We start from the raw sequence: 12,974 nt of genomic DNA, 5'->3' as shown, positions 1-12,974 counted from the left end.
TGAGCAGTGCCTGGTTTTCTCCACACATACCGCTTAGAATTAACGCCAAAAAGTTCTATCTTGGTCTCATCAGACCAGAGAATCTTATTTATCACCATCTTGGAGTCCTTCAGGTGTGCTTTCATGTGTCTTGCACTGAGGAGAGGCTTCCGTCAGGCCACTCTGCCATAAAGCCCCGACTGGTGGATGGCTGCAGTGATGGTTGACTTACTACAACTTTCTCCCATCTCCCGACTGCATCTCTGGAGCTCAGCCACAGTGATCTTTGGGTTCTTCTTTACCTCTCTCACCAAGGCTCTTCTCCCCCGATAGCTCAGTTTGGCCGGACGGCCAGCTCTAGGAAGGGTTCTGGTCGTCCCAAACGTCTTCCATTTAAGGATTATGGAGGCCACTGTGCTCTTAGGAACCTTAAGTGCAGCAGACATTTTTTTGTAACCTTGGCCAGATCTGTGCCTTGCCACAATTCTGTCTCTGAGCTCTTCAGGCAGTTCCTTTGACCTCATGATTCTCATTTGCTCTGACATGCACTGTGAGCTGTAAGGTCTTATATAGACAGGGTTTGTGGCTTTCCTAATCAAGTCCAATCAGTATAATCAAACACAGCTGGACTCAAATGAAGGTGTAGAACCATCTCAAGGATGATCAGAAGAAATGGAAAGCACCTGAGTTAAATATATGAGTGTCACAGCAAAGGGTCTGAATACTTAGGACCATGTGATATTTCAGTTTTTCTTTTTTAATAAATGTGCAAAAATGTCAACAATTCTGTGTTTTTCTGTCAATATGGGGTGTTGTGTGTACAATAATGAGGAAAAAAAATGAACTTAAATGATTTTAGCAAATGGCTGCAATATAACAAAGAGTGAAAAATTTATGGGGGTCTGAATACTTTCCGTACCCACTGTATTTATAAAATAGATTATTAATGAAAAAATATTATTTTATGTCCATATCATAATCATTGTGACAGATGGTCTTCTCTTTTGTGTAAATATATTCAGAAACAATAAACTACGGAATGTCAAGACTTGTGGACGGGTCTCACCTGTGTTCTGGGAGAGTGGAGATGTTTCTTGTAGGCGGCTGGGGTTCAGTGTGTGACGCTGCCTTTGACCAGCAGGATGCAGAGGTTGTGTGTAGAGAGCTAGACTGTGGGGCTCCTGTACAGGTGCTGGGAGAAGATGCTTTTGGCAAAGGAGACACTCAGATGTGGACACAAGAGATTCAGTGCAGAGGAGATGAAACACACATTCAACGCTGTCCATCATCAACCTCACATAATGTAAACTGCACCCATGACAGTGTCGTGGGACTGATATGTTCTGGTAAAATGTCAATGTTCAGCCTTTCAATAGAGAAATCAAATTGTTTACAAAAAATTTATTATTTGATTGGTTTCTTCTTGGTTTGATCAGTTTCAGTAAACTCTGTGTTCTTTCTCCAGGTTACACTGACCTCAGACTGGTCAATGGTCCTGACGTCTGTTCTGGTCGAGTTGAGCGTCAGTACTTCAGTAAATGGGGCACAGTGTGTGATGCATGCTGGGATATGAGAGCTGCCAGTGTCCTCTGTAGACAGCTGGATTGTGGGATTGCTGTGTCTGTTGTGGGATCAGACTGGTTTGGAGAGGGAAGTGGTGAAATCTGGGCTGATGTGTTTGATTGTGACGGGAATGAAACAAAACTCTCAGAATGTTCCGTCTCTTCATGGAGTCGAGCTGAATGTTCTCATAGTCGAGATGAAGTCATTGGTTTCAGATTAAAATGTAATATACATTTTAGATAAATACTGAATGACATATAAATACTCTCTCTAGAGAGTGAAGCTCATCTGGGGAACTGCAGCTCTCCACAAACTCTCAACTGCAGCTCCACACAACAGCTGTCAATCAAACACTTTGGTGAGAAAATCATCATCTGATTCTTAAGTTGTTAATGATAAATAATGTTCATGTACAAGCACTGTTTTTCTCTCTCTGAATATCAGGTCGCGGGTCCATCAGGCTGGTGGGTTCTGGGGGAGACTGTGCAGGGAGGCTGGAGGTTTTTCACAGCGGCTCATGGGGGACAGTGTGTGATGACTCCTGGGATATTAAAGATGCCCATGTGGTGTGCAGACAGCTGCAGTGTGGAGTGGCCCTCAGTAACCAGCAGGTACCAGCCTGGTTTGGTCCTGGTTCTGGACCCATATGGCTGGATGAGGTGGAGTGTGAGGGGAATGAGACGTCCCTGTGGAACTGTTCTTCTCCAGGCTGGGGGAAACATGACTGTCAACACAAGGAGGATGTAGGAGTCGTGTGCTCAGGTAATCAGTAAAGTAAAATAATGTGATTGATTTTTAAATATATAATTTCAAATGTTTAAAGGGATAATGTAAAGCTGGTAATTTTTGCAAAATCACCAGGATAATCAGGAGTGGATGGGTCATATTTTACAACAAAGACCATCTTACTGTATGATGGTCTGATAGACAGCGCTGCCATGGATGCCGCTACTTTTTAAATATTTTTTTTATGGACCAAGCAGAATAAAGTAGAACATAAGATTCATAATATTTTATACAAATATAATGAAGTATCTTTTCAGATGCTAACAGTGCTAGCAGTGTGCATTAGCCTTGTATTAACCAGTTATTTTGGTGATATTTTGGGTTTAGCACAACTTAAACTCCAATATTTTTAATGCACATCCTTTTCCATCTAGAGTTTAAAGAGATCAGGTTAACTGAGGGCTGTGAAGGGAATGTGGAGGTTTTCTACAATGGATCCTGGGGTAATGTGTGCTGGAACCAGATGGAAGCAGACACAATGAGTCTGATCTGTCAAGAGCTGAACTGTGGAAGATCAGGGCCCGTATTCATAAAGAATCTTAATGCAAAAAGTAGCTCCTAGTGACACAATTCTAAGAAAATTCTTAGAAATGTGGGCGTTTACTCTTAAAATTAAAGAAAAAATCCTAGTAAAGAAAAAAGTAATTCAGAAAGCATCTTAACCCTTAAAAGAGGTCTTAAGGTCAAAATTGTTAGGAGCACGGACGAGGACTTTTAAGAGGCTTAAGAGTTTCTTTAGCAGAGGAGAAAATGGCAGAAAGACGAAGAGGGAGAAGAAATGTGTTGCAGACAATGAATGACAGTGAGTTAATAAGACGCTAGATCGTGCAGGGATCGTGTTTGTGACTGATCTTATTAGAGACACGCTAATATCTCCAACACTGCACAGAAATGCCATAGCGCCAGAAATGAAAGTAATCACTACATTACGATATTTGGCAGCTGGGAAAATTCCATGTTTGATACATTAAAACCAACATTCAAACCACCACTTAAATAGACATGCCAGCAATCAGTGGAAAATAATTGGAAAGAGTGGAACAATTTTTATCATTCTAAGCCAAGCAAATACCTTATAGGAAATTAACAGCATGCATGATACATTATTACCATACCATGGTAAATAAAAATAAAAAGGATTTATATACACATATATAATGTGTGTGTGAGTGTGTGTGTGTGTGTGAGAACGGTCAAATAGGAAAAATTACGCATGTAATTTCAAAGTGAAGGCTTAGAATAGACCCTATACTTAAAATCACTTTTTTTTTTTTTCTTCTTGGACAACCAACCAATCACAGTCTTCAAAAGATTGTGTCATACATAGCAACGGGGTCAACCCCGCCTCCTCACTAAGATGAAAGTTTTTGTCTTTTCCTTACTCAGAGTTGCTCTCAGATCGGTCCCGAATTGCTCTTAAGCTAAGACTCCTACGTAAAAGTTTTTAAGCTAAATTAAGAGTTTTCTGAGAGGATTCTTAGAATCTTTATGAATACGGGCCCTGGTGTTTTTTCTGATTCTACATCAAGACTGGAATCAGCTCGTAACTGGCTGGATGAAGTGAAATGTCGACCACATGATTCAAATCTGTGGCAGTGTCCATCTTCACCCTGGGGACAGAACTACTGTAATAATGATGAAGTGGCCAAAATCACCTGCTCAGGTGAGATTATGTTTAAATAATGTAAAATGGTCTCAGTAGTTATGTTTCTTTAAAGGTGCATTGCGCAACTTTTCATGTTAAAAATACCCGTTTTCTAACCCATACATGCTTAAACAATTGCCTGGGCTGAATGAGCCCTTCTCTGATCACTGCGATTGTCTCTATAATCCTGTACAGTAAAATAAATAAGAGGGATTCGGGTCGGAATTTGAGACTGGGCGTGACGTCATGCGCGTTCACGGCACGCTCACCTGGCTATGTCTGGCAGGTTTGTGTATTCGCCGCCATTCTCTGTAGAAGATGGATTCTAAGAGACCGGCTTGTAGTTCATTTCAAACACCAACGCAAACTCCACTTAAGATAAAAAAAAAATTTGTTGTTGCAGTTTCGCTTGCCGCCAGAGGGGGCATAGTTCTGCAAAAACTCAGATACTTGCGCAATGCACCTTTAAACACAACGTTTGTATATAATGTGGTGAATAAACTGTTTCTGAAAAACTAAAATAATTTGATGGACAGAGCCTAAAATTATTTATGAGGCTTAAAGGGGTGGTTGATTATGATTTCACTTTTCTAACTTTAGTTAGTGTGTAATGTTGCTGTTTGAGCATAAACAACATCTGCAAAGTTACAACGCTCAAAGTTCAAAGCAAAGGAAGATATTTGCTTTTAAAGAAAAGGACTACAACAAACGGCTGGTAGGGACTACACGACATTCCTCCCGGGTTAGTGACATCACTAACCCTAAAATTTACATAAACCCCACCCCTGGGAACACGCAGTCCATGTTGAAAAGAGGAAAAGTTGTTGTATAAGAGTACATTTGTGAGTCAGCTCAAACTTTAGCATCCATCTTTTCACATGCAATAGAAAGTAACTCTGTGTGCAGCGATATATAGATTACCATGACAGAAAATGCTAATTGAAGATAGTTAACTCCACATCAGCAACATAAATTCATCAACTAACCATTCAGAGACGTCCTGTTGCTCTACATGTTGTCACTTCTTCTTGAGTCTCTCCATCTTTGTCTGACTCCATTTTAACATTAAAGGCAGAACAGTTTCTGTCATTCAGTGTGTCTGCGTCAGAGCCGGATTATCCATAAGGGCACTTGGGCCAGTGCCCAGGGGCACCAACCATTCACAACCACTAGGGGGGCACCACATGACACAAGCTTTAAAAATATTTTTCGTAAATTGTTATATTATTAACTTGAAATTCTTGAAAGACCATACATAACTCGTTTATGAATACTAATTTAACAACAATAATATTAATAATAAATTATAAAGAAATAAAGATTACATGACCACAATCACTGCCCCCCTCCCTTCCCAATCTGTCAGAGTTGAGTTGGTCCACAACAAGTAACGTTACGCGCAAATGTGTCATTTTTTTTAACGGCTACAGAAAATGAATCTAAATCCAAAATGGACAGACGTCAATTGAGTGGTTTTGCAAAAAGAAAGTTAAAGAAAGACAAGGACGCTAGACGTTTAGTTACAAGTCTGACGAAGCCGTAGCTAACTGTGGAGACGATAACACTATGGTACCGCCGTCAAATGCACTCGGGCGCCGCGCCGCATGATTAACCTTTCGAGATTTTTATTTCTGTGCCCCTGACAGTGCTACCGACGTCGCATAACTGCCAGATTCAAACTGTGCTTTCGCGCGTTGGCTGGCGCTGAGCCAGAGTCGGACGCGTTCAGCGCTGTCATATATCACAACTAAGCAGTGTTTTCAACCTCATAATGTTTATTTTAGGTTTCAGATATTTAAATACACATAAGCATGAGTTAGTTAGTTAGTCAGTTAGAATATTTTAAACTTGCGCGTGAAAGGGTTAAAGAAAAGATCTTTTGAGGTATAGTGCCCAGGGGCACCACACTGTCTTAATACGGCCCTGGTCTGCGTGAGGTAATCGCAGCTGCTAACACATGAGCTCTTGAAACCCCACCCTCTGCAGGCACAAAACGGTGCGTTTTTGCAAACCCTCAAAAAGTGACAACTTTAACATGCTACATAAAAAAATATCTATGGGGTATTTTGTGCTAAAACTTAACACACACACTCTGGGGACATCAGAGATTTATTTTACATCTTGTGAAAAGGGCATTATACCACCCCTTTAAATTATGTTTTTACATTGTTATTTTTCACTGAGAGAAGTTATGATTTTTGTGTCCTAATGTTCAGTTCTCTTAATATTTAATCTCAGAGGAGGAGAATCCTGAGTCTCCTCTCAGTCGTCTGACATGTTCTACCTCTCCATCTCCTCACCAGAGACAGTGTTCAAGTAAGATTTTTAATTTAAGACTGTTTTCCATTAAAATGTGCATTTAAACAAGAATTTATTTGCATTTAAAAATCATAATCAAATTCATAAATGTAATCCACTAATCATACATTTAAAGCCGTCTTAGTTCAATTTCAGTGAGTTTTGTTGTGAATGGTGTCCTGAAGCTGGTCAGTGATGTTTCTGTGTGTGATTTAGATCATGTTCCTCTCAGACTGAGTGGAGGTTTGGGCCGGTGCTCTGGGAGGCTGGAGGTGTATCATAACGCTGTGTGGGGTTCAGTCTGTGCTGATCTGTGGGACATCAGCGATGCTCAGGTGGTCTGCAGGCAGCTGGGTTGTGGAGCAGCACTGAGGGCTGATGGGAATTCAGTCTTTGGTGCTGGTGTAGGTGTTGTGTGGCTGAACAGAGTCGAGTGCAGAGGGAATGAGATTCACCTGTGGGACTGTCCTCTCTCCCTGAAGAACCACACTGACTGCTCCCACAAAGAGCACGCTGGACTCACCTGTGCAAGTCAGAGCAAAACACTGACCGATAATAGTGATTTTCAAATCATTTTAGTGCTACTAACTGTGTATTTGCATGAATTTTAATCTGTCTGTGTCTGTTTTGACAGATTTGTCAGTGTCCACTACTCCTGCCACAACAACATCAGTTTCTCCTCCAGTTTCTCAGACAGTGCGCTCAACATCAGTCACTCCTCCACAAACTCCTCCAGTGTCTCTCTCTGTGCTTGTGGTTGTACTGGGAGTTTTGCTCTTACTGCTCTTAGTGCCTCTGCTTATACTGATTCAGCAGAACAGAGTGATGAGGAGAGGTAGGAGAGATCCAGAGACTGTCATATTGTGTGTTATTCAGTGTGTGATCAGTCATGTGTTGTGAACTGACAGCAGGTTTGTCTGTCTACACTCACAGCTCTCTCTAAGAGGAGACACAGGACGACGACTGAGGCCGTTTATGAGGAGATTCATCACATACACAATCACTTCACTCAGAGAGGTGAGACATGAGCCGTGAATCTTATTTAATATGATTAATAAGAGAGTCTGTCAGACACTTGATGTTCATCTATTATTAGTCCTGTTAAACCTCCGGCTTTAAACCAGAGAATTCCTCACAGAAAACCACAGAACTGCAGGTGCATGTTTATGTTTATGTGTGTGTGTGTGTGTGTGTGTGTGTGTGTGTGTGTGTGTGTGTGTGTGTGTGTGTGTGTGTGTGTGTGTGTGTGTGTGTGTGTGTGTGTGTGTGTGTGTGTCTTCCAAGTTCCTGTATGTATTTTTAGAAGGCAAGGAGGAGTTCATGTGTTTGTTTGTATGTGTGGGTGTAGGTGCATGTGTGTAGGTGCGTGTGTGTGTGTGTGTTTGTGTTTGTCTCTTCCTGTGTGTATTTCTGGAAAGCAGTGAGGAATTGGTTCATGTGAGGAATACATGTGTGTTTGCTAATAGGCCTAACACTTGGGATTTCTGCCTCTAATGCTTTTAAAATGTAAGTAATTAATATGTTTGTTGTGTTGTCACTAACACAATGCTTTATGATCCAAAATAAACGAGTCTGTTTGTAATGATGAACATTTTTCTGACTATTCTGCTGTCCTTTAACAGGGAGTCTCATCTCTGAAGAACTGCATTCTGAGTATGAAGATGCTGATGAGCTTCTCTCAGGTTAGAGAGCTGAAGTAGATTCAAAATAATATCTAAAATCAATAATTTGATTTACAAATTGAAATAAATTAATTCACACATTTTCACACCACTAAATAAAATATGTGTCCAATAATTCAACAGTTCACAATACTAAAACTTTTATCCTATTAGAAAAAGAGTTCAAGACAGCATATTATGATGATGTCACCAATGGCAGTTAACTGATCACATGATTCATTATTAAATTATTTAAAAACCCGAATGGTCTCAAGACCACCAACAGTATATTTTGCATTTATTTTGTTTCCAAAAATATTATCTATTTATTTACCCCAAAATGTTTTGATGCAGAAGAGATGATGAAGGAAATCACACCGGGATACTATGATGATGTCATCACTGATGGACTGAAACCAGATCGTGAGACAGGTGTCGTTCTGTTATTCTATAATAGGATATTAAATATTTAAAATATATAAAATCTGTGTGTATATATATATATATATATATATATATATATATATATATATATATATAATATTTTGTATGGCTCTGATATACTCTGATTTACTTAATAATGAGATATATTGTGATAAAGTAAGATTTAATTTATGAAATTAAGAATAATAGAAATTTAGATAATAGAAAATTTGTGAATTACTTACAGTAAAATTCTTGCTAAAGTTAAGAGACTACAGGAACATAATATTATTTATGAGATTAACAAATACTGTAGTAAAAGTAACTTAAATTATGCTGAAAAAAGTAAAATGGTTTCACTGCAATTAGAACTGATAATCTTTATATTAAGAAAGCTAAATGAAGAGCGTGAGAAAAGTGTTTCTTTTGTAGATTAGAAAATAGACGACAAACTAGCAATTCAATTCACTCATAAATGATAAATGGCACTGAAAGCAAGGATCCTACTCTAATAAGCAAGAAAATCCATAAGTTCTACAGTGACAGTTACTCTTCCAACCTCTCCAGTATAGATTGTAACAATATCTTTGGGAAAATAATACATTTCATTCCCCAAATTGACAATGATTGGAGAGATCACTAAGAAGCCGAATTATGTATTGAAGAACTTAATTTAGCGGTTCAAAATCTTAAGATAAACAAATCTCCTGGTCCTGATGACATCACAGCTAGTTTTTAAAAAAATTTGGAATGATATCAAACTCTTGCTATTTAATGCTTGTGTTGAATCTATTGTAGACGGGTCATTGGGACCACTATGAATCTATCAATGGTTTCATTACCTTGCTCCCTAAACCAGATAAAGACCAGCTGAGCCCGGTTCCCCGATAACGCTCACTCTTAGCGCGCTAAGAAGACTCGAAAGATATACCTTACCAAAGTTGTTTATGTTTCTAAGTGTGTTCCCCGAACCATACCTTAGGAAGCTGCTTAAGATATACCTTCTTACGTGCGACGTTACCCGGTGCTGTCCGTGGCGATAGTGCTGAATTGGTTGATATCTATGGCTCGATAATCAATTATTCTCTCGTGCAGGGGCTGTTTATGTGAGAAAGCGGTGTTCTTTATAACAGAAGCACTTCAGAAATAGTTGAAATTGCATTTATTAGGACTCATGGGATATTATAAAAAAGAATCCAAACTATAATAGCCTAAATAGCCTAGCCTACATATTTTTAAATTGTATCATATATTGCTGCCATAATAACCATTTCAAATTTGTATGTGCTTTCTTCTCTTTCCCATTTTTGTGCGCTGAGGTGGAGCTGCGATGACATAATTGTTTCAGTAATAAAAGTGTACATCTTACGTACGGTGCTCGGCAGTGATCAAAAAGGGTTTAACAGTGGATTTTGAATCTCTTCTTGTAAACCCAGAGATGTGGATTCAGACGGCAATTTAATTACCACACGACCTGTTTGTCAAAAAACAGTAGGTACTAATTTGGCCAGGGATTTTTACGCGGGTTGGGTGAGAAAAAACACTGCTATTATGGATTCGGACGGCACTAAAATCACCGACTTACCCCTGTAAATGTTTAAAATACCATACAAGCCCATGAGAAACAATATTAACGTCCGAATAGGACTTAACTGACAGTAGCCTATGCTTTCACTGGCCTTTAAAAGCGCTTTTTAATTAAATTAATAATATTGTATAATAATATAATTAAAAATCTAACAACAATCAGTGTAATGACAATTTTATTCTTTGCATGAAAACACTTGAATTAGCCTAATTGAACACTGTCTGGGTGTATTAAAACTTCAGAATTATATTCGTATAGACCTGCAACAGTGATAAGGTAAAGCTAAGAGTGGTCCAGACCAACTTTACGAAAGTGTGACTTACAGAAGATATACTTAGCGTACGAACGTGTCGGGAATCGTGCCATAACGTTAAGAGAGAGGTTAAGGAATAGGTTAAGAACTACTTAGCGATAAGAACGTTTTGGGGAACCGGGCCCAGAGTTATGTAGATAACATTCGTCAAATTTCATTGCTCAACAATGATTATAAAATGCTCACACATATTTTTGTTAATAGATTAAAAAAGGGCATTATTAATTTATTTAATGAGTCACAGGAGGTTTTCTTAAAGAGAGATCTATTCACAATAAAATAAGGTTAGTTATGGATTTGGTGGAGTACAATCACTTGATGGATTAATTTTATAGAACATGTTTTTCTTTTTAAATCCTTAGAACATTTTGGTTTTGGTGAAAGATTTGTTAGTGTTATAAAAATTATTTACAAAGATATGAATGGTTCAGTTTCTCTTCAAAGATTTCCGATTAGTCGTGGAATAAGACAATGTTGCCCGTTATGCCCTCTTTTATTCATTTCGGCTGCAAATATGTTGTCCACTTGAAAATTTAAAATTTTGAAAATAAGTTGCAAAAAGCCAATGGATTCTTGAATTGCTGGTTGCAGCGAGATCTCTTATCGATTTTTGGGAGAATTTTTCTATCCAAAGTTGAATATTTATCTAGATTGATTTTGCTTTGGCTCCCTCTTCAGTTATTACAAAAACAAGTAATCAAAAAATGTATGACTTTATCTGGAGGCATAAACCCCATTATATTAGAAAATCTGACATTATCAAGTCAAACGAAGAAGGTGGTTTGTTGAATGTTATTGAATTCGAAAAATATAATTATTTGGTAAAAACTTAAGTGGCTTTAAGTGTTTTATGTAACACTGATAGTTTGTAGTGCCTTCAGCTCTGTTTTATAAATTGGATGGAATTCACTTTTTTTCTCAAATGTGACTGATTTACTCAAACTATTAACAAAATACCTTTGAAGTGGTGCATGTGATGATGTAACATTTGTTTTGTTTATATCTTTATGTATGTGTAGTGGACACACCAGAGGATTATGATGATGTCATCATTAATGGACAGAACGCTCCAGATGTAACAGGTGAGTTATGCATTTATTCCATTAATGAATCATCACGACTTTATCAGGAGTAAATCTAATAATCTCAGACAGTCATGAGGTGAAGAGATCAATGACATCATCAGTGACACAAGCTGTATTACAAACTACAATGTGAGGTTATATTTCACATGTGAATCAGAGGGAGATCAGGAGGAGTATGATGATGTGAAGAACAGCAATGAAGATGAGAGGAACCTGTTGGGTAGGTTATTGTAACATTTCTATAACCTATATCTGCTTTTATTTGTTATGTTTCTCATTTAAACTAAATATTGATGCATTTATAACAATGAAAATATGAATTTGCTTTTGTTTTTAAAAACAGATTATGATGATGTGGAGGAGGAGTCAAATAAAGAGGGAGGAGCCATATGACTCATTGACCACACCCACTGCCTCTTCATCAAATCATATTACAGTTCCTGGAGCTACTGGGAGATTCTTATGTTGTTTCTAATGCATCAGTGCCTTATGTTTTTAATGCTATTTCAAATCTTTTTGTATGAAATGTTATACATGCGTCACAAAATTTGATACAAAAAAATGCAGTCTTCAGTATTTGGCCTGTTATTTTTATATTTATATCAATGCATACTCAAAATATATGTTTTTTTAATCAATTAATAATTTTTTTATGAACTTTATGAATTAATATTATTTTTATTGTGGACAAAAGAAAATGTGGAGAGTTTATTTTTAGGCGAATTACAGTATTTAAGGCAGTTGACAGCACTATCAAATGACAAAATTTAAAATACATTTAGAGCATAACAATTCCCAAAGCAATTTTATTTAAGAAATTTTAGGGATGATAACAAAAAGGTATGCAAAGATAATTGTACATATAATTTTGGTCATCAATAAATAAATAACACATTTAAACACCGATCTCAACTGCACAGATTATTGGTCCATTTTAAATTTAAAATACGGTAAATATTTTTTTTAACAGTTTTTTAGTCTTATTTTGTGATTATACTGAATATTTTGCATTTGCTCAATCTGCAGGTTGAGGTTGGACTGTCCATTCTTGGTTTTTCTTTTCAACAACTTTTCAACTTTTTCAAAAATGAATTTACTCAGACAGGCATAATAAAACACACATTAATCATTTGCCAAATAATTTAAAGAGTGCTGAATATACATGACATTTGTAGCGTCTGGACCAATCAGACACACACAAATTATTCATTATATTTAATGAATAATCCAGCAAACTCACTCTCCCAACAAAGGTCTATGAAACTTCCCCCAAAACTAACATCACGAATGAAGCTAACACACTGGCAGAACCCGGTGTCCTGTTACAGGACACATTAAGACTGATGAGATTTTTTACAACCCCAAAAGGAATTTGCAGAGAGTTGTGAATCTCACTTAATTCTTGCTGAGAAGGAGATAATCCTATATATACTGTAGATAACTATAATGATAACTTGCATCCACACCAATGAACAATAAACTTTTTTCTCAGATTGTCTGAGAAGGAACTAGAAAACGTGTCTAAAAAAAAGCTTTTGAATATGCCAAAGCTATTGAATGAAATTGTTTTCTGAAAACAAAAACAAAGCTTTTTTACTGAAAGTCCAAAATGTTTTAAAAGGAGCCCAGAGCT

At 37.5% G+C, this 12,974-nt stretch overlaps 2 protein-coding genes across 2 annotated transcripts in view; both read left to right on the top strand.

Annotated features, from left to right (window-relative positions):
• LOC309496351 (scavenger receptor cysteine-rich type 1 protein M130-like) overlaps nt 1-2,315 on the top strand; it is a gene marked incomplete at its 3' end in the record, with an annotated part of 156,962 nt that extends 154,647 nt beyond the window's left edge. Inside the window, exons 2-4 of the mRNA XM_082166345.1 lie at nt 919-1,325; nt 1,445-1,765; nt 1,987-2,315. Coding sequence (XP_082022471.1) covers nt 1,019-1,325; nt 1,445-1,765; nt 1,987-2,315 — 957 coding nt within the window. The 5' untranslated portion in view covers nt 919-1,018. The remainder of the gene's footprint in view (nt 1-918; nt 1,326-1,444; nt 1,766-1,986) is intronic.
• LOC309496474 (scavenger receptor cysteine-rich type 1 protein M130-like) overlaps nt 1-7,079 on the top strand; it is a gene marked incomplete at its 5' end in the record, with an annotated part of 152,998 nt that extends 145,919 nt beyond the window's left edge. Inside the window, 2 exons of the mRNA XM_082166463.1 lie at nt 6,212-6,289; nt 6,488-7,079. Coding sequence (XP_082022589.1) covers nt 6,212-6,289; nt 6,488-6,882 — 473 coding nt within the window. The 3' untranslated portion in view covers nt 6,883-7,079. The remainder of the gene's footprint in view (nt 1-6,211; nt 6,290-6,487) is intronic.
• Between the last annotated feature and the right edge of the window lie 5,895 nt (nt 7,080-12,974).

This window comes from Leuciscus leuciscus (assembly GCF_965113295.1).
Source record: "Leuciscus leuciscus genome assembly, chromosome: 4".
Classification (NCBI taxonomy): domain Eukaryota; kingdom Metazoa; phylum Chordata; class Actinopteri; order Cypriniformes; family Leuciscidae; genus Leuciscus; species Leuciscus leuciscus.
Note: the sequence above shows the minus strand (reverse complement) of the source record. Positions and strands in the feature narration are given on the sequence as shown.